The sequence below is a fragment of the Daphnia pulex genome, chromosome 1 (assembly GCF_021134715.1).
Source record: "Daphnia pulex isolate KAP4 chromosome 1, ASM2113471v1".
NCBI classification, from domain to species: Eukaryota; Metazoa; Arthropoda; class Branchiopoda; order Diplostraca; family Daphniidae; genus Daphnia; species Daphnia pulex.
The window spans coordinates 7082812-7109190 of NC_060017.1; the positions used below are offsets into that span (position 1 = coordinate 7082812).

General features: G+C 39.1%; 10 protein-coding genes and 1 long non-coding RNA gene across 11 annotated transcripts; 6 read left to right on the plus strand and 5 right to left on the minus strand.

Annotated features, from left to right (window-relative positions):
• The first annotated feature begins 222 nt into the window (after positions 1-222).
• Positions 223-1130, plus strand: LOC124197006 (EKC/KEOPS complex subunit TP53RK-like). Its single transcript, XM_046592263.1, has 2 exons — positions 223-544; positions 622-1130. Exons 1-2 carry the CDS (start codon positions 346-348, stop codon positions 1086-1088), a joined length of 666 nt encoding a protein of 221 aa, XP_046448219.1. The 5' UTR covers positions 223-345; the 3' UTR covers positions 1089-1130.
• On the minus strand, positions 1121-2683 carry LOC124196997 (dehydrogenase/reductase SDR family member 4-like). The gene is made up of 7 exons (XM_046592256.1): positions 2350-2683; positions 2102-2279; positions 1953-2030; positions 1739-1885; positions 1527-1661; positions 1398-1453; positions 1121-1331 (listed from the first exon to the last, which is right to left on the minus strand). The coding sequence occupies exons 1-7, from the start codon at positions 2472-2474 to the stop codon at positions 1217-1219; spliced, it is 834 nt and encodes a 277-aa protein (XP_046448212.1). The 5' UTR covers positions 2475-2683; the 3' UTR covers positions 1121-1216.
• Positions 2684-2790: 107 nt separating this feature from the next.
• On the minus strand, positions 2791-3508 carry LOC124197017 (U6 snRNA-associated Sm-like protein LSm1). Its single transcript, XM_046592274.1, has 3 exons — positions 3343-3508; positions 3099-3283; positions 2791-3035 (listed from the first exon to the last, which is right to left on the minus strand). Exons 1-3 carry the CDS (start codon positions 3392-3394, stop codon positions 2859-2861), a joined length of 414 nt encoding a protein of 137 aa, XP_046448230.1. The 5' UTR covers positions 3395-3508; the 3' UTR covers positions 2791-2858.
• Positions 3509-3592: 84 nt separating this feature from the next.
• LOC124196895 (GPI ethanolamine phosphate transferase 3-like) lies at positions 3593-8093 on the plus strand. Its single transcript, XM_046592152.1, has 4 exons — positions 3593-4195; positions 4259-6309; positions 6378-6597; positions 6656-8093. The coding sequence occupies exons 1-4, from the start codon at positions 3890-3892 to the stop codon at positions 6806-6808; spliced, it is 2730 nt and encodes a 909-aa protein (XP_046448108.1). The 5' UTR covers positions 3593-3889; the 3' UTR covers positions 6809-8093.
• LOC124196922 (ornithine aminotransferase, mitochondrial-like) lies at positions 6789-9656 on the minus strand. Its single transcript, XM_046592180.1, has 8 exons — positions 9500-9656; positions 8579-8811; positions 8382-8511; positions 7985-8303; positions 7809-7901; positions 7471-7743; positions 7257-7395; positions 6789-7190 (listed from the first exon to the last, which is right to left on the minus strand). Exons 2-8 carry the CDS (start codon positions 8796-8798, stop codon positions 7024-7026), a joined length of 1341 nt encoding a protein of 446 aa, XP_046448136.1. The 5' UTR covers positions 8799-8811; positions 9500-9656; the 3' UTR covers positions 6789-7023.
• A 554-nt stretch (positions 9657-10210) lies between these two features.
• Positions 10211-12598, minus strand: LOC124196937 (4-hydroxyphenylpyruvate dioxygenase-like protein). The gene is made up of 5 exons (XM_046592186.1): positions 12507-12598; positions 10994-11930; positions 10721-10872; positions 10535-10647; positions 10211-10473 (listed from the first exon to the last, which is right to left on the minus strand). The coding sequence occupies exons 2-5, from the start codon at positions 11757-11759 to the stop codon at positions 10299-10301; spliced, it is 1206 nt and encodes a 401-aa protein (XP_046448142.1). The 5' UTR covers positions 11760-11930; positions 12507-12598; the 3' UTR covers positions 10211-10298.
• Positions 12096-14365, plus strand: LOC124196961 (BTB/POZ domain-containing protein KCTD9-like). The gene is made up of 8 exons (XM_046592219.1): positions 12096-12286; positions 12349-12470; positions 12837-13359; positions 13417-13552; positions 13635-13694; positions 13761-13863; positions 13929-13959; positions 14031-14365. The coding sequence occupies exons 1-8, from the start codon at positions 12233-12235 to the stop codon at positions 14145-14147; spliced, it is 1146 nt and encodes a 381-aa protein (XP_046448175.1). The 5' UTR covers positions 12096-12232; the 3' UTR covers positions 14148-14365.
• A 15-nt stretch (positions 14366-14380) lies between these two features.
• Positions 14381-19708, plus strand: LOC124196876. The gene is made up of 3 exons (XM_046592122.1): positions 14381-17269; positions 17339-18058; positions 18132-19708. The coding sequence occupies exons 1-3, from the start codon at positions 14591-14593 to the stop codon at positions 19551-19553; spliced, it is 4821 nt and encodes a 1606-aa protein (XP_046448078.1). The 5' UTR covers positions 14381-14590; the 3' UTR covers positions 19554-19708.
• Positions 19700-21940, minus strand: LOC124196904 (general transcription factor 3C polypeptide 5-like). Its single transcript, XM_046592162.1, has 8 exons — positions 21609-21940; positions 21347-21531; positions 21085-21272; positions 20790-20996; positions 20547-20722; positions 20236-20479; positions 20014-20164; positions 19700-19951 (listed from the first exon to the last, which is right to left on the minus strand). The coding sequence occupies exons 1-8, from the start codon at positions 21788-21790 to the stop codon at positions 19746-19748; spliced, it is 1539 nt and encodes a 512-aa protein (XP_046448118.1). The 5' UTR covers positions 21791-21940; the 3' UTR covers positions 19700-19745.
• A 200-nt stretch (positions 21941-22140) lies between these two features.
• On the plus strand, positions 22141-24124 carry LOC124196915 (RCC1-like G exchanging factor-like protein). Its single transcript, XM_046592171.1, has 8 exons — positions 22141-22360; positions 22420-22592; positions 22648-22753; positions 22820-23099; positions 23164-23336; positions 23446-23607; positions 23687-23946; positions 24011-24124. Exons 1-8 carry the CDS (start codon positions 22228-22230, stop codon positions 24086-24088), a joined length of 1365 nt encoding a protein of 454 aa, XP_046448127.1. The 5' UTR covers positions 22141-22227; the 3' UTR covers positions 24089-24124.
• Positions 24125-24407: 283 nt separating this feature from the next.
• On the plus strand, positions 24408-25594 carry LOC124197026. Its single transcript, XR_006875935.1, has 4 exons — positions 24408-24593; positions 24710-24835; positions 24905-25175; positions 25246-25594. It is a non-coding gene; the product is annotated as an uncharacterized LOC124197026 (long non-coding RNA).
• The last annotated feature ends 785 nt before the right edge of the window (positions 25595-26379 follow it).

Genomic DNA, 26379 nt, shown 5'->3' on the forward strand with positions numbered 1-26379 from the left:
AATCTGAATAAATTCTGTTAGTTAGACCAAACAAAATCGATGAAGATATTGAAAGATATTAATGATAAAATGAGCGGGTAGAGGGAGCAAAAAAAGGAATTGGTAAAATCCCTTGCTTTATCCTATTTTAACAAATTTGTGTGAAAAGAAGTGCGTATTATTTAATGGAAAAAATATTCATTGCCACCAGGTAGCGTGTCAACACCAGATGGCACTGACCGCAGTCGACAGACGGATTGCTTATCTATATGTATGTTCGACAAAAACATTAAAACGTAGTCTGCTACTGCTTGTAGGATCATGCATGGTTCGTGGTAACAGAGCAAGCAATTTGAATCTTGTGAAATGAATATGAAGGAGAGAAATTTCGCCTTGATTAAGCAGGGGTCCGAAGCCAAAATATATAGTGGCACTTTTCATGGAAAACCGTGCATTATCAAGGAAAGGTTTGTGAAGCGTTACAGACACCCACATCTTGACCGGGAAATTTCAACTCAAAGACTAAAAAGCGAAGTCCGCTCACTTGTTCGTTGTCGCCTAGCAGGTAATGTTTTAAAGAATTAACTATAGTTTTCTATTAAGTAATATCATAGTAATCATCACAACTAATTGTTTGATTAGGTGTCCATGCTCCAACTGTGTATTGTGTTAACGTGGAGCTAAATCATATAATGATGGAGCACATTACTGATGGTGTGACAGTTAAAGACTTCATTAAGGATCCTGTGAATCAAAATAGTCTTGAGACATTGGTTTCTACAATTGGAAGTACAATTGGTTTGTTGCATTCCCAGAACATCATCCATGGGGATTTAACTACTTCTAATATGCTGATTCGAGGTGGTGATATTTCTAAAATCACAGTAATTGATTTTGGTCTCAGCTTCATTGACCATTCTCCAGAAGATAAGGGAGTTGATCTGTATGTTCTTGAAAGAGCTATGCTAAGTACTCACCCTAACTCTGAAAATTTATTTGAAATAATTCTTAAGTATTATGCAAAGACAAATAAGAAAGATGGAAAAGAAACTCTAAAAAAACTTGATGAAATTCGTCTTCGTGGTAGAAAGCGTTCGATGGCTGGATAAACGACGAGATCTCGAAATAAAATGCCACAGGATCAGAATTAATGTTTTGTATTTGTTACTTATTATAATAAATCTCTGCATTAATTTGATAAATTTTGAGCCCAAATTGTGTCATCACATTCTATATTTTACAGCCTAGACTGAGCTCCACCAGCAGCAACAATATTTTCTCCAGTTATAAAGGAAGCATCATCTGAGCATAAAAACGAAGCCAATCCACCCATGTCGTCTGGTTGTCCAATCCTGAATTTTGTTAACTCTTGTAAATGAATTGAATATAGCTAAAAATGTACAGGCAAAATATCGTACCTTTGCAGGGGTATGCCTTCCAGGACTTTGTTGCGCACATCGTCATTGTCTACCAACTATCGGGAAAAAATGTAAATAGTTAGCTATAACACCGCTTTCGTAAGGAATTATTTAATGTGGTAATGATACCATTGCGCTGAATTTTGTTTGGATTACGCCAGGAGCAATGCAATTCACGCGAATGCCACTATGTCCTACTTCTTGGGCCAGCACCTTTGTTAATCCCAGTAGAGCTGTTTTACTTACAGAGTAAGCTCCTAGAGCCTTTGAAGGTAAGATATCACAAATAAATTTTGGTATTAGTAAAAATCCAATCAATGATAATAAGATATGCTGTTTACAGAAAATGGTTGAAACCCAGCAATTGAAGAAATAAATATTATAGAACCTCTCCCTCTCTTTTCCATATGTGGAACAGCAGATTTGGCAAGTAAAAATGCTGTTTTGACATTAATATCAAAAATTTTATCCCAGGCATCTTCAGGGCACTGTTTAAAAAGAGTAATTAAGTTTATACTTAGTTGCTAAGTTGTGTATAAACCTGATTTAACTTACACTCAATACTGGTCCAAATACAGGATTTACTGCAGCATTACTTATCAAAATATCCAATCCTCCAAACTTAGAAACAGTCTGTATAAATAGGAAAATAATTACATAAATGAATGAAATGTGATAACAACTTTTAACTTATTTCAAAGTACATCTTCTATCAGTTTTTCCCTATCTTCTTTCAATCCAACATGGCAAACCATGCCAGTAACAGTTAGTCCTTCTGTTTTAAGTTTTGCTACAGCAGCATCAACATTTTTCTGTTTTCTACTGCTTACAACAACTTGTGCTCCGTCTGAAGCTAGTCGCTTGGCGACAGCAAACCCAATTCTAAAAACAAAAATGGTAATTCAGATTAACGCTGATAAAAGGTTATAGATGTTATTGTTATTATACTCACCCATCCGTTGACGCAGTAACAATTGCAATTCTTCCATCTAATTTTTTGGCGGTCGAACTCATTTTCAATGTCGTCGTAGTAAAAAGAAAGCGTCTAGTTAGCAGGCCAGCACTTTTCAGTATCATAACGATAACAACAGATATAGCAATATATATATAGCAATATCTTCTCAATCAGCCAAAACAAGTGTATGGACTTTTATCCGAATGACAACACTGACAAGAGCTGTCAATTTCAAGTGGGAGGAGCTTACGAAATTTTACATTCAGTAGCCAATCATGAATGCTAGTACTTGGCTTATTTATCACACCTGAAAATTAAAATGTCGACAGGAACTAGTTTTATACTGATAGTTTTGTATATTGGCTAATTAATCTCATTAGAGTTTTCAAGAAAAAGAAGTTAATTTTACAATGAATTTTAAATTCAGTTAACCAAAACTATACAAAAGGAATCGTTTATGTTCTTTCCTGTCACGAATCAAAACAATTTCACAGCAAGCATCAAAACTAAAAAGCATCATCATGAGTGTAATCTGCAACAGTTGACTGAAGTCCTAGTTCTTTAAGTCTCTTCAATCTAATTTTCTCCTTTGCTTGCTTCTCATCTTGCTCCAACCTTTGGGCTTCAAGGATCTCCTCTACACCAACTTGCTTAAGGGGGATTCTTTCTTCTTTCTCCAAATCCTGAATTCAGAAAAGGGACTGTTATAATGTCTGCAATCACAATCTGTCAAAATTTAACATTACGATTTCTCCCAAAAGAGCAACATTTTCTCCTCTGACAATAAATACTCCTCGTGGAATGTCACCATACTCTTTACCAACATGAATCCTCTCAATAGTTCGATGCAAAACCAAGTTAGCAAATTGATCAACACTACGGAGGTATCCTATCAAAGTTCGGCCATCACGTAGAACGACTATAACCTTTTCTAAAAATAATCAAGCATTAGTTCATGACATCTACATGGTTCAATTCAGAAAAATTTACTGTCTAAATCTTCAAGAAGAGTCGCCGTCCCCGGTAATGAAGCGACATTCATTTTCGAAATTTCATCAGCCTATAAAACAAAACTCGTGCTTTTAGTGCAGTTGGGTCAAGAGTGCATGCGTACGCGTTTCTCAAATCGTCTGCAATCGTCTACGAATTTTAAATTGTAGATGTAGAAGCCTTGAAAATTGAGTCATGCAGCCAGTGACCCCTAGGCCAACGTTGAATTGATTGCGTTTCCATGATATTATTCGAATTCCTTTTTTTAAATATTAATCGACCTTTTAAAATCCCGGAAGTAAATTCTTTTCAATATTTTTTAAAAGAACCAAAGAAAGAACGTTTAATTTGCAAGAGCGTGAAGTAGGGATGTTGTTTAGCACTCATGTTTACACATTTCTGATAGTTTCGTCTGCAGGTAAATTTGAAACGATAGAGACGAAATCACGAAAGTTGCAAAGTTCACTGAAGAAAAATGATTTAGTCTACAATATATGTGCAATTTTTGCATGCTATATTTTAAAAAAGAAAAGTATTCAAATCTAAAATGAAAAAAAGAAATTTGCTTGTTTTTTCCTGGCTCATTTTGTTGTATGCAAATGGGGTGATGTACTTTCTTCAAGGGTTTTTGTTAACTCGCCGAGAAATTCATCTAAAGTCCGCAGCGTTTGACGGTGTTTCTTGTTGTTTGGAATCAAAATACGAGAAAATCATCATTCTTATCATTGATGCTCTTCGCTATGACTTTCTTGTTTACAACAATTCCACAAACAAGAGTAGTATACCAATCTACCAAAATAATCTTCCTGTTGTGGAAAAGTTATTGAAGGATAATCATGGTGTGCTGTATCAGGTATGTTTACAAAATAAGCATTAGGGGATAGATGAATGAGTTCTAATCTAATTTTGTGTACAGTTTGTTGCAGATCCTCCCACTTCTACAATGCAACGTTTAAAGGGCATTACCACTGGATCTTTACCTACTTTTATTGATGTTGGGAGCAATTTTGCAAGTGATGAGCTCAAAGAAGACAATATCCTCAGTCAGATTACTTCGTCAGGATTAAATATTACATTTATGGGTGACGACACTTGGTTGCAGTTGTTCCCAAGGTCTTTTCAACGTGCATTTCCTTTCCCATCCTTTGACGTGTGGGACATTCATACTGTTGACCGAGGAGTGGAACAACACTTGGTGCCAGAAATGATGAAACCCGATTGGAATTTACTGATTGCCCACTGTCTAGGAGTTGACCACACTGGTCACCGTTACGGTCCAGAGCATCCTGTCATGCCCCTCAAGTTAAAGGAGATGAACTCTTTAATCGAAAAAATCGTAAGCAACATGAATCCTCAAACACTACTCCTAGTCATGGGTGACCACGGAATGACACGAAGCGGTGATCACGGTGGTGACAGTCCAGATGAAGTCAACGCCGGTTTTTTTGCATACAGCCCAGGATGGAATATCAAATTCAACACCTCCAGGAAAACATCAATCAACCAAGTGGATCTTGTACCAACCCTGTCAGTACTGCTGGGCATACCAATTCCGTATTCAAATTTAGGTTCTGTAATATTAGACCTTGTTTTTCCCGAGCAGCTGTGGAGAGAAACTCACCCCAGTGAAGAGCACATTATGAAAATAGCACAGTCATATTTCTCCGAAGCTCTTTATTTGAATACCAAGCAAATCTGGCGTTATTTGGAAACCTATAGCCGTGATTCGTCATTTCCGAAGAAAGAATTCGAACATCTCAGCAGTCAGTTTGACCGTGCTGTCCATCTTTTCGAACGGTTACAAATGAAACAGTGTTCCAATTCGTGTACCTCCGATTCAAGTTGTTGCGCTCCGGACGAAAAACTCGAAGAATTCATTCAAGCAGCGCAGATTTTCCTCACTGAAGCTAAAGAAATATGCCGTTCCATGTGGGCTCGTTTCGATCTAACGTCCATTTCCATTGGATTGACAATTTTTACTTGCTCACTGTTTCTACATGCGAATTTTCTCATCGAATCCGAATTGAATTGGATGAAACCTGTCAAATATTTCGGTATCATTGGAGCCTTCCTCTCCATCTTAGTGCACAGTTGGTCTTCTGTGTTGACTCTTGGATTAAGTTTAACACCAGTGTTCGTTTATTTGGTTGGGACTATGCGGAAGATTCGACTTCAGCAGTTGTTTAAATTTGCTTATCTCGCCCCATTTGTCATGGCTGCTTCCTACACTTCAAACAGTTTCGTTGTTGAAGAACCCTACGTCGTTCACTACCTGGCACAATCATTCATCTGGATTCCGATGTTCTTCAGACGCCAAACGAAAAATCGTCAGTGGATACTTCGGATTGCATTGAGTTTGACAACTCGATTAGGATTGGCTTTTTTTCGCTGCCGTGAAGAACAGTTTCCTACTTGTGAAGCCCACAGCCTTCACAGGAGCCTCAATAGTCTTTCTGGAACTAACTGGATAGTCTTTGCAAGAGTGTCTACAGCTTTAGTGTCCTGCATTGCTTTTTATCTACTCTACAAACGATACCTTCCGTTTGACCGCAAAAACCTATTTATCGTCATGATCGTCTGGTGCTATTGGATTTTACAAAGTGCGTGTTTTCTGACCGACAGTGACACAATTGGACTCGTGTACCTTCCAAGATTGTTCTACATTGTGTTTATCGTAAAACTTTGCCATGATATTTATACGTTTTTATTCGATAATGAACTGGGTAAGATGTCAAACTATCGCAAAAAGATATCTCATCTGGTCATTCTACTGTCAACGCTGGCCATTTTGTTAGCTGGTGATGGCCTGGCCCCAGGTATTATTCTGGCACTGGCCAATCTTGTACTATTCTCTCAACTCTTCACCGGAGAAAGTAATTGCGGAGAGATGTGGCCTCTTTATGGACTTTTGTCATTGCATGGTTTCTTTGCTGGTGGACATCATACTAGCCTCGCTAACATTCCATGGTAAAAATATTATATAATATCAATTATAGTAACTTTTTCCACCTATTTAATTATTTTTTGGGTTAAAGGGAAACTGCTTTTGTGGGTTTATCCCACTCCGATAGCCAAAGTGAATGGGCTAACGTGCTGCCAGTTTTGTTTGTCAGTTATAGCACGGCGTTTTCTATGCTCCTACACGCCATGTCCGTCCCGATCGTGTCACTTTCGAACGTGACACGAAAGAACAAAGACTCGCAAATGTTATTAGTTAATGGCTGGCTACACTTTTTGTTTTTCCATGCTGTGCGCGTGAGTAGGAAAACGAAGATTAAATGAAAGTTCTAATACTACTTAATTTTATATTTAGTTGTTTGGCTGTATGGGCGCTGCAGCATTACACCGCCGCCACCTGATGGTTTGGAAAATTTTTGCTCCGCGACTTCTCTACGAGCTACTTTTCGCTGTTTACACTTCGTTGGGGATTGTTGCATCTTTATTCCTTTTTCAGGCAACGATGTAAATATATTTCGTTCTTATCATTTTCAACCCGAGACAATCGATCAAAAGACAAAAAGTATTCAAAGAGGGAAATAATCAATTGAGGGATTGTCCGTTGCCGGCTTTTATAAAGGGAAACGATTACAACAGAAAGGAAGCCCTTAGAGAGAAAAAAAAAAACATTATTGAATGGAAGAATTTATGAAAAGCTTAATCATTTTTTCTTTCTTTCTTTTTTCACTTGACATAGGAGTGAATAACTTTGCGGATGATGGATACACATTCCAGCATTTCCTTTTCATTGATGACCAGTGGTGGAGCAAAACGAATAATGTCACCGTGGGTTGGCTTGGCGAGCAGTCCTTCGTTACGCAGCCTCAGACAAACCTCCCACGCGTCAAATTCTTGAGAATAATAAATTTTATTTAGTAATCGGTAACTTGGGCATGATAAATGAATTTGGTTATTACCTGGCTGGATAACGATAGCATCTAACAATCCTTTTCCACGCACTAGTTTGATGACTGAGCTAGGAAGTTCCCTCATTTCATCTCGCAGGATCTTTCCAAGTTTTTCCGCATTATCCGCCAACTTTTCTTCCTCGAGTACCTGTAATCAGCAATTTTTGTTTGATTAAGACATCAGCGAAAGGCCCAAACTTTGAGAGAATGCTGATTTGTTTACTTGCAATGCTGCCATAGCCACTTTACAAGCCAGAGGATTGCCACCAAATGTTGATCCATGTTCGCCTGGCTTGATGGTTAACATTACTTCGTCGTTGGCGAGAGCAGCAGCCACAGGAAGAACACCACCGGAAAGAGCTTTACCGAGAACCAGAATGTCAGGCTTAACATTTTCGTGATCAACAGCCAGACGTTTGCCAGTCCGACCCAATCCTGTTTGCACTTCATCAGCAATCCACAGTACGTTGTTTTTAGTGCACAATTCTCTCACGCTCTATTTTAAATCGTCAAGTCATTAACGAATTTGCGCTATAATTTAAGGTGGTGTGATTCTCTTACCCTGAGATAACCCGGATCTGGAACGACTACTCCAGCCTCGCCCTGAATAGGCTCCATCATGAACGCGCAAACGGTAGGGTCTTCCAAAGCAGTCTGTTATTAGCAAATGAAAAATAGAACGGAGAATAATGGCAACTCTAGAGTAATAATCAAAACATAATCATGACGGTAGATACCTTCAGGGTGGCCACATCGTTGTAAGGAATGATTACGTAGCCAGGCATGTAAGGGCCGAATCCGGCATAGCTAGAAGGATCAGTGGAGCTCGAAATGGCGGCCATCGTTCGACCCCAAAAATTGCCTTCGACGAAAACAATCTTTGCTTGGTTGTCCGGAATCTTTTTGACAGTATAACCCCACTTGCGAGCCAATTTGCAAGCCGTTTCGCCACCCTCAACTCCGGTGTTCATTGGTAGGACTTTGTCATATCCAAATAGCTTGGTAACATATTCCTCGTATTCTCCTAGTACATCAGAATAGAAAGCCCTCGAAGTTCTAACAGAGAAAGAATTTGCGAATAATTTAAGACCCGTACGTTATATGGCATGCGAAAAATGTAATTTAATTACTTACAACGTCAATACGTCAGCTTGTTGATGCAAGGCTTTGATGATACGTGGATGACAATGGCCCTGATTGACGGCTGAATAAGCGCTTAAAAAGTCGTAGTAGACGCGTCCTTCGACATCCCAAACTCGCACTCCTAAATTGAACTACCCAATTCAACAATCATGGAGACAACAATTTATCATTGCAAATGTTTAACCGACCTTCGCCTCGACAGAGGGCTACGGGCAAGGGATGATAATTGTGGGCACCGTACTTATCCTCTCGTTTGAAAATGGCCTCTGATGCAGCTCCCATAGAGGCGGACAAATCTTCAGCTGTGGCCGCCGATACTTTCGTCGCCTTTGTACGAACTAACGAAGCCCTCCAGCCGTTGATAATTCCGGCCATTGGCCGAATGGTCTTGTTCATCGACGTAGCCATTTCTTTTCAAATCCTTAATTAATTGCAACAGTTAAGAAAAAAAAAATTATTATATTTGTGTAGACGTGTACAAACATAAAAATAATAACCTGAAACAAAATTTGCATTATGTCTGTATAGTTAGGCTAGGGAATTCAATCACGCTCGAAAACAAAGAGAGACGTATTCGCATCACGCCATACTACTCTCAATGCATACGCATTTCTTCTCTACTGAGTAGTGTCAGATTACGATTTTCATGCTCTTGGTCGAAAACAGTATTCAAGGTCGGAAGTTATTTTCATTCGGGAGTTCACATCTCTACTGCGTCGGCGTGAAGCATCGCTATCATTTTCTCTACTAGTCGTCCTTCACTATCTCGTAATTTTAAATATTCACAATGTGATTACTGCAAGTCTCAGGGCAATGTTTATCGTTAAATCAAGGGCAACACTTCCGGATTTGAATAAAAACTGTTGAATAACCAAGAAAAAAACCCTAAGCTTGTCACAATTGACATCGATCGGTTGTGCAGTCGTCCCATTTTCAACGCCTCTTATTGAACCAACAGATTGCCACTTAGAGTAAAAATCAGTCGAGAATAGGAGATGGAAATTCCCGCAATAAAGTATCAGTGTTGCGTCAGACCCTGTTTTCCGAGCTATTTTCTATAAGACATAACGGGAGTGCAAAACTGTAGAGCAGAAAGCAGTTCTACTTACGAGAGATTATTTACAGTGCAGTGGAGCAGTCGTCTCAGGTGGCACGAGTGTCCCGGAGGCTGTCGCGAGGTAGAATGTCCGTATTCCTAGCGAAACTCGGTCACTACATTGGACGATTGGCGCATATCCAATGGCTTCTGTGGGTTTCCATCACTTACAACTCTGCCGTTAGATGTCACGTTGTGTTTAATTTGCATTGGTTTTGATCAAATTTCAAATTTACACATTTTATTAACATATATCTGAATATTTGCAGTGTCGCAGTGCACATTATTTATCTGGTATTGTAAATCCAAATGATTGTAATCCTTAATATCTTCCAGTATTATCTAATCTACAAAAATTTAATCAGTCTATTTATTCAGTTCGAAAGTAAAAAAAGAAGAAGTTTAATCGCAGTGAATTGCTCGGGTTTTCAACAACATGTACGTAAGTTATACGTAAATGTTTGAAAAGGTAAGAAGATAATTTTTCTTTTAACCCAAGTTAAATTTCCCCTTATCGAAATCCTCATCTCAAACTGTGCCCAGGGAAAAGAGGTCAATAACTAAAGGTTGGCGTCCCCCCTCTCTCCATGTGTCATCGACTCTTTTAAAAAAGAATAGCACACACCTCCAGGAAGGCTATGTTTTTATGGCCGTCAAGATCTAATCGACATTTAAAAGAATAGAAGAGATGCGTGTTTTCATTGAAAAACAACTTAAAGCGACCTTGGCAACAAAGAAAGTTTATTTCGTCTATATTCAGCTTCGGAAATCTCAAAGTCAACAAGTTGTGTCCATTCAAATCACAAAGATATTTAAACTTGGGCGATAGATTGGTTCTTAATAATAATCTGCCGCTCTTCTTCGATCGATCGGGCCAGTGCCGTTACGTTGCCGGCACCAAAACCCCTCGCTCCTTTTCTCTGCACCACTTCCATGAAAAATGTTTCTTCGTTGAACAGTGGGAGCGTGAAGATTTGCAAAAGAAACCTGTTTGATAATTAAAACGTATTAGAAAACATGGATCGGTACACACACAAGAAAAGCTCACCTGTTGTCCTGCACTTCATCGCGGATATCCGCCTCGGAGTCGATGAGAATTCCTAACCGCTGAAATTCTTCGATGTCGAAACCAGCCTCTTGGATTTCTTTCCTTTTAAATTCCTAAACAAAAACAGATTTTTCATTTGAGGTTAAAACGAGCCACGAAATTTGCATTCCAGTCACATTTACGTACATTGCGGTAATAAGCTGCAGGCGGTGTTCGAAATGGAACCTGTTTGCGGATCATGGCACTCACGCAGCTGGTGATATCAAGGGAGCTGAGACCGATGTGTTGAAGACCTGGTCCTCCGTGACCGCCAAGGAAGGCGCCAATGTGCGAATTCTCTGTTTTGCCGTGAATCGCCACGTCATTAAAGAAATACTACGTTCGCTCGTATTATTAGACTTAACAAGTTATTTTCCTACTGACAATTTAGGAAGCTAACATTAGATGATCGAGATTTACCTATTCCTGGGAGAGATTCTGCGATAACAATTTTCAACGATGTTTCATCCATGCCATCGGGATTTGAATTACAAACGCCAGATTCAGCACAGGGCCAATAGTCCATCACTCGTAGTCTCATACCAACTCCGTCTTTGATTACTAAGCCTTCTTTCAGATTTTCAGTTGGATTGGCTCTGAACTTTTGCATGCCCAAGCAGTCTTGATACCACTGAATGATACCCGGCGATTCACCAGGATAGCACACATAAGTCAAATGATCAACATGTGTGAATGGTTCTTCACCCTGAATTTTGCTATCTTCTTCAGATTCATAATTAAATGTGGGGAGGAATGATCCCTTGTACTGAGATTTGTCCAAAAGTGTGTGGATTATGTTGCCACAACAGGAACCAACAATTGAGTACCTCACTTTTCCTTTTTTATCTTCCACTTCTGTGACAGGATGAAATAGTTGTCCTCCAAATTTCTGCATCCTGTCGGTGACACCTTCCAAATTTTTCACTTCCAAGGCAACATTGAACACTGTGTCAACCTCATGAACAGGTGTTTGGAAATAAGAAAATGGCACGAACTGCTTGCTGCTAAGTTTTTTCCTTTCCGTTACGACAAATGTAGATTTCTGACTTCCAACTACCCACTGGCTGCTCAGCAATGTATCTCTCCGTGCTCTCAGCGAAAAGCCAAGTTTGTCAGTAAAGTAGGAAACGATCTTCCTTCCGTTTGCGACACACAACTCAACATGATGTAAGGCATTTAAATGCATTTTGAAATACGACGCAAACACCGAAAAGTAAACCGCGGTTGAAACTGCTGTTTAGTTATCTTTAATTCTACAAAACAATACGTATATGGTTACGTGATAAACTGACGAAAGTTACCAATCACGGTTGTCGGCCTATGCAGACGACGGGATTGAATCTGGTCTGAAATTCGTCTGCAAAAAAAACGACAAAATAATATAAATCTTAAAAATAAAATATTACTAAATTTTGTTTTTCATTTCCTTCGTGAACATTTTCATACAATAAGAAAAATCAAAATAGAGCACATTTTACTGGTATTTTAACTTAGCGTGATTTAATGTAAGTGATATAGGGTTACGTCACAACGCTGTTGTGAAACTTGCAAAACTAATTTGCAGGAAAAAATAACATTGTTTTTTCACTTTTTCCTTTCTCTGAAAATTGAATTCTGAATATTTGTTTATCAAAAGGCCTTATAAAGTTTGACTATTACATGACACTAAGAGTGACCATATCTAAGAATGGAAATTCTTTATCAGGCAGAAAGGTTTGAAATTTTTTTTTACATTTATACTTCATTTTTACAATTTACTATTTCTAATCTAATAGGTCATTGCAGTTCCCTCAACATTTACTGAATTCCTCGCAGTGGCAAGTCTGTCTCTAGGAATAAAAGGAAAGAGGGTTTTTAACCAACATGGTGGAGAAATACATGACATTTTATTTATAAGGTACATTTGTTAAAAGCTTGTTTATTGCCAACTCACCAGTCCACTTGATGAAAAAGAATAAACCAATATGGATTTCTTCAGTTCATTCACAGAATTAACAGGCAGTCGATTCAGTTGTTTATGTGTGTCTGTTGGAGACAACAGATGTTTTACTCCTTTTATTAGCTATTTAGTTTTTTTTTCTTGTTTTTTAAATCCTTAATTTGACCTTGGTAGGATAGGATTACATGTTTTCTGCCTATAGATTATTAGTTCTGGAAAAAAAAACCTCCATAGGCTATTACTGTCTATAGTGCTATAACTATAAGTAGCAGGGAAATATTTCCAGGTAGTCTAATGATACTGTTTTGTGTTTTGTATTTCCAGGGACAATGAACTGCTGTACATATCTGAAGGTGGAGATTTTTGTTCAGAAAAAGAATGGGTGGCCCTGAATGTTGGTGGAAAACTTTTCACTACAACACGGATGACCTTAACAGCTAAAGAGCCATTCAGTATGCTCTCACGGATGTTTTCTTCCGATTCCGGACAATTCAACCTTAGCCCGAGCTCAGTTGATGCCAGTGGCGCATATTTGATTGACCGTAGTCCGACATACTTTGAGCCAATTCTTAATTATTTGAGGCATGGCAAATTAATACTTGACTCTGGAGTTAACGTGCAAGGGGTTCTAGAAGAAGCTCAATTTTTTGGAATCGAGTCATTGGTACCTCAACTTGAATCTCTCGCCGATGACGAAAAGTCGAAGAAAAAGCAACAACCATTGACAAGGGCAGAAGTTATCAAAGCTTTGGTTCGTACTTCACCAACCACCGAACTTCGCTTTCAGGGCGTAAATTTGGCCGAAGCGGACCTCTCTAAACTTGATTTAAGGAGCATAAATTTTAAAGTATGCGAGTCATGGCGACGTAAATATTCTTGAACCCACTAACGTATTATGTTATAGTATGCGTGCATGCGTGGCTGTAATCTGTCCGGAGCAAATTTGAGTTGGTGTAATTTGGAGCGTTGCGATCTATCTGGCTCAAAAATGGATGGGGCACAACTTCTTGGAGTGAAAATGCTGTGTGCTACATTGGAAGGTAGAACACTTCATCGAACATTTTTTAAATAATAGCTGATTTTATTTTTAAAAACTAAAACACAAAACTTTTTGTTTTTTAGGCGCTTCCTTACGTGGCTGCAATTTTGAAGACCCTGCTGGTAGTCGAGCCAATATGGAAGGTGATTCAGCACTTATTTTCAATTCAAAGAAATTTTTTAATCCAAATGTTTTTGAATGTGCTCTAGGAGTCAACATGAAGGGAGCTGTTCTCGAAGAGAGTAATATGGCTGGGGTAAACCTTCGTGTGGGAACCTTGAAGTACGCAAATCTTCAAAACTGCACTTTGAGGTAAATATTATAAATTTGGTGTTTTCTTCGTCCTTAATAATGTACAGATGTAAATTGTTTAACAGGGGAGCTGTTTTGGCTGGAGCAGATTTGGAGGTATTAGTTGTATTAAATACATCTATACTTTCCGGTTATTGGTTTTTAAACTTTAAAAATTTACTCTGTAGGGTTGCGACCTGTCTGGAAGTGATTTACAAGAGGCCAATCTTCGTGGAGCAAATTTAAAAGATACAACATTGGAATTAATGTTGAATCCCCTCCACATGTCTCAGGCTATTCGTTGATTATAATTTTTTTCGCCGGTCTACTCCCTCCTCGTTTTGATACGAAATATGAAGCTTTACATTAAATTTTTTTATTTTAAAATCCATAAATGAATTGTATTAGTGGACAGTTTTAACTATGTATTATTTTGTTCCTATTTATTGATTTTAATGATTTAGATTTAGGAAGAGGTGCGGGTTTTCAATTTAAAGAAAAATACAATATGTGGAACAGTAAACTGCGCGGATATTATTGTTTATGTCTACTTGTCTCGAGTCACTGGTCCTAGATGGGTCGAAGTGTCATGGCGTCGTGTGTTAATTGTCTTTCATCTTAGAAAGCCAACGCCCAGAACCATCAACGTTTCCTACAATGTTGGTTGGATTTCACAACGAATTATTTTCCGTGTTATTTTGTTGAAATATTTGTGTTCTGGGAGTGATATTATCTTCAGAATGCAAAAATGCGGGAAAACTCTTCAGTTGATGGCAAGAAGAAGCTCGTCAATAGCGGTGTCCCACTAATACTAACTTTAGTTGTATTATTGTGTGTTTTGGAATCTTCAATAGCAAAAGGGAAAACAGAATTTCCCAAGACAAATGCTGATCTACAAGCCACATCACTTTGTCCATCTGCATGCACATGTTCCGAACAAAAATTAAAGCTATCGCAAGGTAGTGTGGAGCAAGAGCTTAACCCAAGTAATCATAAAGAAACCACAGAAAATCTCAATGTATATAGCAAGATAAAGCCTGAAATACTCAAGAGTGGAATTAAAGTACAGTGCCAGAATCCTGCCTTTATAGTGTCTGTGAAGAAGTTAAACCTGCAATCGCTACTGGTGGAAAATATTGTACAATATGATCTTTCTGGAAACAGCCTTACAAGGTTATCGGGTGAAGACTTTGTGAACGGCAACTACTTAATGCTTCAGAAACTTATACTTAAGAACAATCAAATAGAAGAAATTGCAGCTGATACATTTTCAACGTTGAAGAATCTCAAATATTTAGACCTGAGCAATAATTTTTTGACAAATTTTTCCAGTGCAATAATTGAAAATGTTATGAGCTTAGACAGAGTGAAACTAAATGGAAATCCCCTCAAGTGTGACTGTCATCTGAGTGCTCTTCTCACCTACGCGTCGTCACGTAACATCAGACTTCAAGGAACATGTTTGGAGCCGCCTCGACTAAAAGATCGTTCATTAACCAGATTAGTCGTGGAAGAACTAGCATGCCCCCCGGAAGATCCAGTTGGTGTCGAGATCAGACCCAACACTAACCAACTTGTTTTTGAAGGTGATCCATTAAAGTTGAGTTGCAAATTCAAAGCGGGACGAGCTGTTGCACCGAATTGGCTTCATCGAAATGCGAATAACCAAACTGCTACCGTGTCGCCTGGTGGAGCTGTAGAATTAACAACTAGCAGCCGTGGAACAGATCAGGGAACGGAGACCGAAAGCCAATTACTCATCCGTCATCTACTTCCCCGGCATGGTGGTATGTGGGCTTGTTCATGGGGTGGTAGGACTGCATCTGTTGAAGTTACAGTCCTGTCCCTTACAACACCTACTTGTTCCAGCCATGTCACTGCATCCAACAAAGGTCGTTACAGCTGGCCACGCACCATGGCAAACCTCAAGATTACTCTACCGTGCCAAGCCAATCCGAATCTACAGGCCTTCCGGCTGTGTGGAGCACTAGGGCACTGGGAGGAACCAGATCTTAATTCCTGCTTTTATCTCAGTGAGGTTACCAAAGTATTAGAACAGTTTGCCAAGACCAATTTGACATTCAGCAAAACTTCTGCATTGGAGAGTGCTCGTAGATTAAAATCCTACCTCACAGATGTGATTAGCTTGACAGATCCGCACGAAGCCATTTTCGTTACACAAACGTTGCACAATTACCTTGAAGCCAGTGGAAAACATCCCGAACTACTACCCCTTATTATGGATATCTACTCAATCCTAATAACACAAGATCCACAATTGTTGGCTGATTCGCGTCACGGACTTGTCGGGCTACTCCAGCAAGCACCTCTCAAGACTCAAGAATTTGAATATCGATCTTCCAGTCTGGTGATTGAAAAGTGTGGAATTATCGGGAAATCTCTGAGTGCAGGAACTTGTACGTGGAGACGAACGTCAGAGACAGGCAGCAGTAAATCAGATTCTAAAACTAAAGCACGAAGTCCTTATCAAGCAAGTTGTGGACAGAACTCGAACGGAACCGGAACAATTGAAGCTTCAGTAAGGGTTCCTTTGATTTCAGAAGGAGCATTTTCGGAGCAGAGTGTCGTACTTTCCTTAGTACTCAGCACGAACGCCTTTGTCAGCGCTAAATCGAAACCACTTGCAACGCCTGTATTAGGGGTTACTTCTGGCCCTGTCAGCAATTTAATCAATCGCACAACACCCTTCGTTATGACGATACGTCTTAGTAGGGCAATTGGCACGTCGGACCGTCTAGTCGGAGCTAGATGGAATCATTACACAGATCAATGGAGCCCAGAGCAATGCCAAACTTTGAAGTCATCAGGACTAATGTCGGAAGGAGACTCAGTAACCTTTCAGTGCTGCTGTGGCTTCGGTTTTTTCGCCGCGTTTACCACCCAGGACGAAGAGGATGAACAAAATCTAGTGGAACAGGTGACAACAAAGAGTGGCAGTGGCAGTATTCCTGGTAGCGCATACTTTCCTGGACAACTACATCTTCTACCATCACCGGTCTACGTGGGCAGTGTCATTGGACTACTGTGCCACCTGACAGCCTGTCTCTGCTATCTGATTCACCGACGGCGACTGAAGATGACCCAACCCACTCGACACGCTTTAATTAACACCTGGATATCAGTCGCATTGCTGATGGTTGCCTTTACATTAGGTGTCCGTCCAGTCCTTGGCAAACTTCCTTGTCAGATTGCTGGTCTCTTACTTCACTATTTGACACTGAGTTCACTGCTCTGGATGGTAGTGAACGCATCGAGTTTGTACAAGCACATAACAAAATCATCGCGCACTGATCCTGAAACAGACTCGTCTCTTATGGAGGAAGCAATGGCTGTAGGTCACGATTCACCACCCAAACCAGCTTTACGGTTTTATTTAATCGGATGGGGTATCCCACTTATTGTCGTGGTATGTATTGGAATCTTAAGAAATTCTACTAAAGGTTTTGTAAATTGTAAATCTTCCATTTGTTTCCAGGGAATTGCTGGAGCTATCCATTTGGAGCAATACTATGGGCCAAAGATTTGTTTCTTGGCTTGGACTCCTAGTTTGGGTGCAGTTGGACTTCCTTCGGCAATTTTAATTTTGCTGATCTTAACATTTCACCTATTAACCTGGTGCTTCTTAAGACACACCTCTCGTCTGGCTGCCATTCATCAGAAACAATTAACAACGCTCGCTGCAGTCGAAGAGCCTGGTGCAATGGCAGCAGCTGCTGCGGCCTCTTCTGATGGAAATAAAGACGTGGGCATGTGTGGGCGAATGCAAAAAGACAAAAAGACTTGTGGACTTCAAGGAGGCTATGTTCCATTAGCAGTCGACGGAGACGTTACCAGCTGTCCATCTAATGTAACCAATCAGGTGACAGAGACGAGCGATCTAGCCTCTCTGTCTAGTGATCATGAGCGAATCGCACTTTTGATTCAACGCGGTGAAGCCGAAGGAGCCATGTCAGCCAACGAAAGCGTAGTTCTTCATTCCGGCCGAAGTGAGAGCGAGCGTCCTCTACTAATTGTTACCTCCTCAGCTGCTTCTAGTAGTGACGACCGATTGGAGGATGGTGCCAAAACGGACGTTGACGATCAAGGGCACAGTAATCCGCTGATGGCCTCGTTCACTGATGACGGTGACAGTAAGAAGCGGGAATGTGCATCCAGCATATCACCCTCTATCATGGAACCCGGGATACAAAATGCTGTAAGAAAATAATATCTTTCTTAAAAGAATCGTAACTTAAACTCATTCTGATTTATTTTCTTAATGATTTCAGATATTTCATTTACCTGTACAAGCTGTTATACCTCCCACGCCGACTGAAGATGCCGATGAAAAGAGCACGTTGAGCCAATTGCGCGGCCAGTTTGTTTTCCTTATTCTTTTTTGTCTTACGTGGCTCTCGGGATTGTGTGTTGTGGTTCGTCCGTTCCGCAGCGTTCTTCCCCACTACGACGAGCTTGTCTCTAGCCTTTGCTATGCCATTTTCTGTGCAGCTACAGGATTGCATGCTGTACTTTTTCACCTTCTTACTAGGAAGGATGTCTGCGCTTCCTGTTTTGATCCGCACACTAAGGAGCATTTAGAATCTATTACAGTAGCCCTCCCAGCTCCATCCACTCATTCTCATACAGATTTGTCCTCCCACCATAATCATCATCAGCAGCAACATCATCATCATCGTCATCAGCAGCAGCAACATCAACATCAGCAACATCACCATTCCCAAATTGGTCAAACACCGGTGTCCTACGCAACTCTTTCACGCCATGCCGAAGTTTCAGATGAGGTAGACCGTGGTATGGAAAGAACAACGGCTGGGCAAGTTCACGTTATCGATCCTGCAATCGCGGATGCTATGAATGTGACCCTTATGGATCCGTCTATGGTGGTCAATTCTTTCTACGATCCTCGTCAGAGTAAAACAGCTCGCCGTTTCTTCCAGAAACAGAAATTACTGCAACAAATGCAAAACAATCAACTCCATCGACATCATCCTCATCACCACCATCGACACTCTCGCCACTCGTCCGGTCATTCAATTAACAACGCCCATTCCTATCGATCACACTCATCACATTCACCTATTACAGAAGAAGCTTTACTCAACGCTAGCACTTCAACGAAAGCTAAAGTCAGCAACGTCAATATTCATGTCGAGATGGGAGCTTATGATTGGCATGAACTCCAGTCTCGGTTATCGGACAATTCATGGGGTAAAAGTGGTAAGCAGATGTTGCCGCAACGAAAATCTGAAAATGGAAATTCAAGAACAGAAGTTGCTTTCCCTGATGAGTCAGGTATTAACGCAAGAGAAGAACAATTAGAATCTCAGCCTGCAACAAACGTCCGCTCGAATGCAAAGACCGATAAAGGCAAGAGAAAACGACACGTAATTTATCATCAGCGAATTCCCAAGAAATCCAAATTAGAGGACCAACAGGTTGGGATGGCGGAAATGGGAACGCAAGTAGAAGACGACGTGATTAGAGAAGCCCAAGAAGCCAGCGCTAGAAGAACTCCTTCTGTTGAGAAACCCGTTTATGTGTTTGTCGACAAAGAGTATCGCGAGCGAGCCATTTCTCATCTTGGCTCTCATGACGAAGCTATGAAGACTTTGCCTACAGGAAAGACAAAGAAAGTTTTGGACGAATCTATGGACGAAGGCGCCTATCAGAAAAGAGAAACAAGCGTCTGATTTTTTATTTTATTTTTTAAGAATGTTCGATTGTTACTCCGTTTTGGTTCTACGCTGTATATAACCAACAGTATTGCCCTTTTCAACGCTTTACCTCTCCTCTTTTTTGCCCATCGAACTTTTATATTTAAATAAAGCCGACAGAATCTCTCTCATGTTTCATGTATTATTCATTAGGTACAATTTGAATCGTCATTTCTTCCCCGATGGTTTGTATTCTTCATCGTCATCTTCATCTTCGCCAGAAGAATCCTCTTCATCACCAGAATCTTCCAGGTTATTATCATCCAATTGCAAATCCTCTTCCTCGCTATCTTGAGTATCTTCATCCTCTTCACCTCCCACAGCATCTTCCTGCACCTTGCTTTTCTTTTTTCTTTTCTTCTCAGGATTTAATTCTAAAGAGAAAGGTAAAAATTATTACTTCACAACTAACTAATAGCCTTTGTTTAATTCTTACGTGCAAAACTGTCACTGATGTAGTTGTTCAAAATCCTGCGAGTTTCATCTTCAACATGAGACGGGTACCAACCGTAACGTTCATCGCAAGTTTTAGACACCACTGAAGAAGAAAGGAGTTCTTTGATTTCCGGGACAAAGATATCAAGATACTAAAGTTTTGTGCGACAAAAAATAGTTTTAATTCCGAAAAAGAACAAAATAATTTTGAGAATAACCGAACCTGATAAAACATTTGCCTGCACTGTGGAATCATGCCAGGTCGATAGACGTACGAGTTTTCCCCTTTCTTCTCTACTGCATTACTAGAAGTGGAGGAGGTATCAGCAGTTTGTCGAATGGACGATGTTTTGGTTCGCATTGTGCTAGCATATTTATGTGGTTGGTTGTATTTGGAATAACTTCGTTTAGGGATCACTTTGTTTCTATAGTTTTGGCTGATGCGGAAATCGAGTATTTGATAAATCCTGTTATTTAAAAAAAAAAAAGTATTAATCACTAGTTAGAGGAAACTCTATAGATCTAATTTCATACCTAGCTTCAGGATCTTTACGTGGATCATACCCTATACGCACCCATGCGTTTCTCCAAGGACCAGTGGTGAAGTAGTAAGCGACGGATGCCAAAATAAAACGAAGGGAGTTTTTATCGACGCCTGCCACATGGTATGTAAGAGCAGCTTTAGTCCATACGGGTCTTTCTTCAAACATCTTTTTAAAATCAATTTCTATTAGTGACGTTCAGTCCTACTGATTTTTAGTGCAAAAAGATATGTACCCTTTTTATTAAGGCCAGGTCATCTGGCATAATGAAACGGACGGTGAGGTTACAAAGTGCCATATCGCGAGGCTTTGTTGGTGCGGGCCCTCCACTGTAATCGAGAAAGATTGTTTGCATAGCCCGCTTTTTTCTAAGTCGACCAATTACGTTGCCATCATACTGCATTCCTAAGGCATTCACAGTATCTTTCCTGAAGTGGTAATCCTAATAGTACATCAAAGATATAAATTATGCTAAACTTACAGTATGTTATACAGAGAAATATCACTTCATATCAAAGAATTATACTTACAACTGGCAAGTCCATCCGAGAGAATACTGGAGGAGACATGAACACTGGGGCAGCTTCTTGCAACCATTCCAGACTTTCTAACTTTTGAGGAGCAACCAGCTCAAGAATTGACATAAACTTATCAGCAAGTTCTTTTCCATCAGTATTGGCTTTGGCTACCATTGGAAGGTATTGAAAGTCACACAAACCTAATAATCAATTGACATAGCCAAGCAATATTTTTAGATGTTATTAATTAGTCCTAAAGAAAAGAAATTTTTACCTAAAAATTTGTACGTTTTTCTAATGACACCTTCAAGTTCAGTGTGGTATGTTATTTCTTCTTTCTGAGTTAATCTGTTTTTCCTTGTTTTTTTTACAATTTTAAATAGCAAGTTAGACATCTGGATCTGTTCTCCATGAGTTGGCTTACAAAATGGGTCATCTGGTCTAAATCGCAATTCAATTCTGAAAACATAATAAATGTATTGCCAAATATTAATTTTCAGAAATTTAAACAAAAATCATGTATAAGTTTAATATACTTTCTATTTTCTTTAGAATGGACAGCTGACATCATTCCAAGTCCACCCATGGTTCTGAACGCTTCATCGTCATTAATAACCCGGCCAGGATATTCAATTGAAACTATTGTGCGATTGAGTTGAGAAACATCTAACTCAGAAGGGTGTTGGGGGCTTGTTTTTTCCCGAGATCCCTCTAACATTTTCAATCAATATTAGCAGGTAATAAAACCTTATCCACACTATGTTCAGTAAGTTTTCTTTTTACTATAATATCAACGATTCAACGTGGGTTTTTGAATTTTGGTCGTCTATCTGTATTTCGTCTTGGTTCGTCTGTTATGTTATTGTTCAGGCCATCAGGTGTTGCCGTGTTGCGCTTGAGCCGCAAACCCACAAAGAATCAAAGATATTATTATTATATTACATTAGGTTACAGTATACTATTATTATTTCTTTAAATAATTTATTACATTTCTTGAAATACATCGTTCTAATAAAGAAGATAAATTTTATAATTGATTTGTAAAATCTTTTTTGTCTAGTGCAATCAGCAGACGACAATCTCCCTGTGTAACAAATTGAAATTTGAAGAGCTCGCCGGTTAATTAGTCATACTGAATATTTGTTGTTGGTTGTCATGCTTTCATCCAGCATGACGAGAGTTTCTCCACAATCAATAGTTCTACGAAAGAATAGCCCTATTCTTAGTTTTATCAGGACAAAAGTTTCTAAGAGATTTTCGAACAAAAGCCAGGAGGAATCATTGCCAGGTAAATGCAAAAGACGGAAAGTTTTGGGAAGAAATCTAATACTTTTTTTTATTATATAGTTTATCAGTATACTTCAGGCAAAAACGAAAAGAAGACAAAAGTTTTCACGTGGGGATTAGCCGAACATGGTGCATTAGGAGAAAGAGAGTTTTTGAAACCAATCAGACAAGGGCGAAGACCAGTTGAATATATGCACAGACCGTACAGATTGGGATTTGCAGACGAAAATGAAGTAAATTATTACTGGCATAAACTTTACACCCTAAAAAACCTATTTTGCATTCCAGGTTACAGATATCGCAGCTGGTTATGGATTTACAGTGTTTGCTGCCAAAAGCAAGAAATCATCATCACAACTTTTTGGAACAGGCCTTAATACAGACTCACAAATTGGTATGAACATAAATAAAGTATGATGAATTTCACTAATTTTAATTCACATGAAAATTAATATTTTAGGTTATCATTCTGTAAGGAAAGATCACCCATTAGAACTCATTGTAGAGCCTGTTCCTATTCATCTACCTAATGATAAAACTTCCGTCGCCGGAGTTGCATGTGGAAGGGCTCATACTCTTGTTCTTACGGGAAAATCCGAAGTTTTAACACTAGGACATAATGGTTATGGGCAATGCGGTCGACACATAGTTGAAAATGAAGATTATCAGCGTCAGTCAACAGTTCACACAATTCGGATTGACGAAAAAATTTCTCAAGTCGCATGTGGACAAGATCATTCGTAATCGTATCTTTTTTTTTCTTTACTGTCGTCGGATTACCCATAACAAATTTTCTAATCTTAGGATGTTTATATCAGATCAAGGATCAGTGTGGGCGTGTGGTTGGAGCGCAGATGGACAAACTGGTTTAGGGCATTATAATAATACAGATCGAATTTCCAAGTGTGTTGGAGATATCGTTGGAGAGAAAGTCATTAAAGTGACAAGCAGTGCTGATTGCGTTCTTGCGCTAAATGGTATAATTTTTTTTTTTAATTTCTTGATTTCCTGATGTGTACTAGTTGAATTGGCATTTTTTTAAAGTTAATTTTTATCATTCTTGTGTTGTTTTTTTCCCCCTCATAGATAAAGGGCAGGTCTTTGGATGGGGAAATTCAGAATATGGTCAACTACGCCTAGCCACCGCCGAAATGCAATTGCATACGCCACGTCATTTACCCCTTCCATCTAGTTTGGGGAAAATAGTTGATGTTGCGACAACAGGGACAGCTTGCTTAATACTAAATGGTATGTGAAATTTAAACAAAGTAAAATCTTTCCAATTTCAAAAGAATTAATATAAAAATGTGTATAATTATGTAAATAGATGCTGGAGAAGTATTTGTTTGGGGCTATGGAATCCTGGGGAAAGGCCCCGTGGTGGACCGGAGTCAAGAACCAACCGCCATCCCATTAACCTTGTTTGGCTGTAACGAATTCAATTCAGAGATAAAAGTAACATCTGTATTTGGTGGACTAAGCCAATTTGCTGCCATAACAAATACTGGTGATCTCTACATTTGGGGAAGAAATAGATTTGGATCCCTTGGCCTAGGGCATCTTCATAATCAATTTTTCCCTATAAAGGTAATATCCACAAGATTTATCTAATGCCTAAATAATTTTTACAGTATTTTGATTTTCTTTCTAGATAAGTATTCCCGGATACGTAAAGAAATTTAGTATTGGTGTAGACCACTGCGTTGCTCTGTGTAAATCTTACGTTTAAATTTATTCTAAGTAAAAATAAATGAATTCTATTCGATTTTTCATTGATGAAGCTACGCAAATCACAAAACAATGATTTAAAATGAAAATTTCGTTTTTCATGAACTTCATGAAATGGTTGTTTGTACATTTAATGTATTTTTTATCGAAATTATTTTTTTCGAAACTTTAATGGTGATATGCTATTTTGATTTATTTTTTTTTGTGGAAAAAAATCACAAAAACAGCCCTGGATACCTTTGCTACCTGAAAATGACATTCCGATTTATCGGCAAAAGTAGTTGCAAATTTTGACACTAGATGGTGATCGATATAAATGTTTACTTGGTGGTCGTGGAGAACAAATCTAAAGGGTTATGTCGATGTCGATAGTTGTGTTTAGTTTGTTCTCGCTGTGCCATTCCCAGTTTACAACAAGTTCCTAAATTTTTCCAACTAACCACAACTTCGCCACTTCAGCTACCATGTAACTTAATGACCGAAGAATTATTGATGAATGAAAAAAGGTAAGAATAACATATCTTATTATTACTACCACATCAAACACATTGACAAGTTGTAGGACTATCTTGGCATTGACAACAATAAATTATAAAAAGTATATTATTCTTTCATCTGACAGGTTCTCCCTAAACTCAAGTTATTGGTACTTCCAAAGCAGTTGATGATAGTGTTAATCAAGTAGTGATTTACTGTTGTTGGATTCCCAACAGAAAAGCATGCAGCAAACTTCCAAAAGCAAAGAGAGGTAAAACTGTGCTGCTATTTTAGTTCTTGCCGAAATGTGTAAATGAAAACAGTTTGTGTCTTTTTTCAGTGAAGAAATTGGCAACCAACCAAAATTCTATTTTATTTATTATTATCACAGATTGTCTTTAAGTTATGTTTACTTGGAATTTTGAGAATTCATCATGTTGACAGCAGTTTCGATTATTTTTGTTAATTTTTTATTTCGATTTTGCTTAATCGACTAAATGAATCATCTGGTTTTCTATCCAAGAGAAAGTAAAAGGGCAATATCACGGTCCCCTATGTTCTTTGTCTGCTACCTTGAATTTCCCTCTTTGACTTCATGTCCACTCTTTGAGGTATTGCTTGGTGTCTCTGCAATCTTCTTGTAATTTTTTTTATCTAAAGTAAAATCCATTCTTATTTCAGTTTAATCCTGCGCCGCTATTCAATGGACTGAATCCATTGAACCTGGCGAGTGACGAGAGATTAGCGACGACGTGTTGTCATTCAGCAATCCACTTGCGTGCCGTCCTCTTTCGTCGCTCCGGGGCAGGGGGAGTTGAGCCTGCTCCAGCTACGCGGCCAGAATCTTTCGACTACCCCTTAGGATAGATTTTATTTACAGGTTTTTCTAAATTTGCATGACAGACTTTATGAGAAGTCATGTCCTTTGAAGAAAACGGACAGTGAGCCAGTGACTATACATACATTCAACAAGGTCCCTTGTTTGATAACCAGTTGGCTGCTACCCTTTCACTAAAATGGGTCCTCTTGATTTGAGGTATTGCTTTCTGTCACAATCGTATTTAAAATTACTGTCATCCAAATAAATTGTTCATTCTGCTTACAGGGTAACTCCTTCGTTGCTTATCATGGACTTCATCCATTGGTGAAAACTGACGAGAGCTGAAAACTGACGAGAGAATGCTGTAATTCAAGACTAATTAGTTGTGTAGTTGTTAGATAAATTAAAAGTGCATACCTGGGCTCCCTTCTTTTCTGTGGCCCCGTTTCCCTAACTAACCACTAACCAACGCCCGCCGGTGGTCACTCACCCGCTGTGAAACCAGGAGGAGGGGAGGGCTCTGGTCGAACGGGGACTTGGAAGGCGCTTGATCTGAGGGTCATGAGTCTAACCCGGAAGCCTAGTAGTGACTAATCGCTCCCCAGTAAAACTTGCCTCGCACTCTTCTCTCCTCTTCCATTTCCAGGTAATCTCCCTGGATCTACGCCGACACTGCATGTGCGAGTTTTAGCAAGCAATGCGTCACCCAATTTGACAAAAAGTGATGGTTTATTTTTTGCGGAAAGTGCGTCTGACGGTCAAAACAATTTCTAATTCAACAGTCACATGTAGAATTTTGGATCTATTCTACTGGTACAAATCACGATTCTTTCATTTTGATTATTTATGAGATGTGTTAACAAAAATTGTGGGTAACCAATAAATCGAACTAATCCACTTTTTCAGAATATCTTGAAGTGGTTTTAGATCACTTAAGTGTGTTTAGATTTTCTTGTGATCTCAAACACTTCAAAGTATTCTGAAAAGAGGATTAG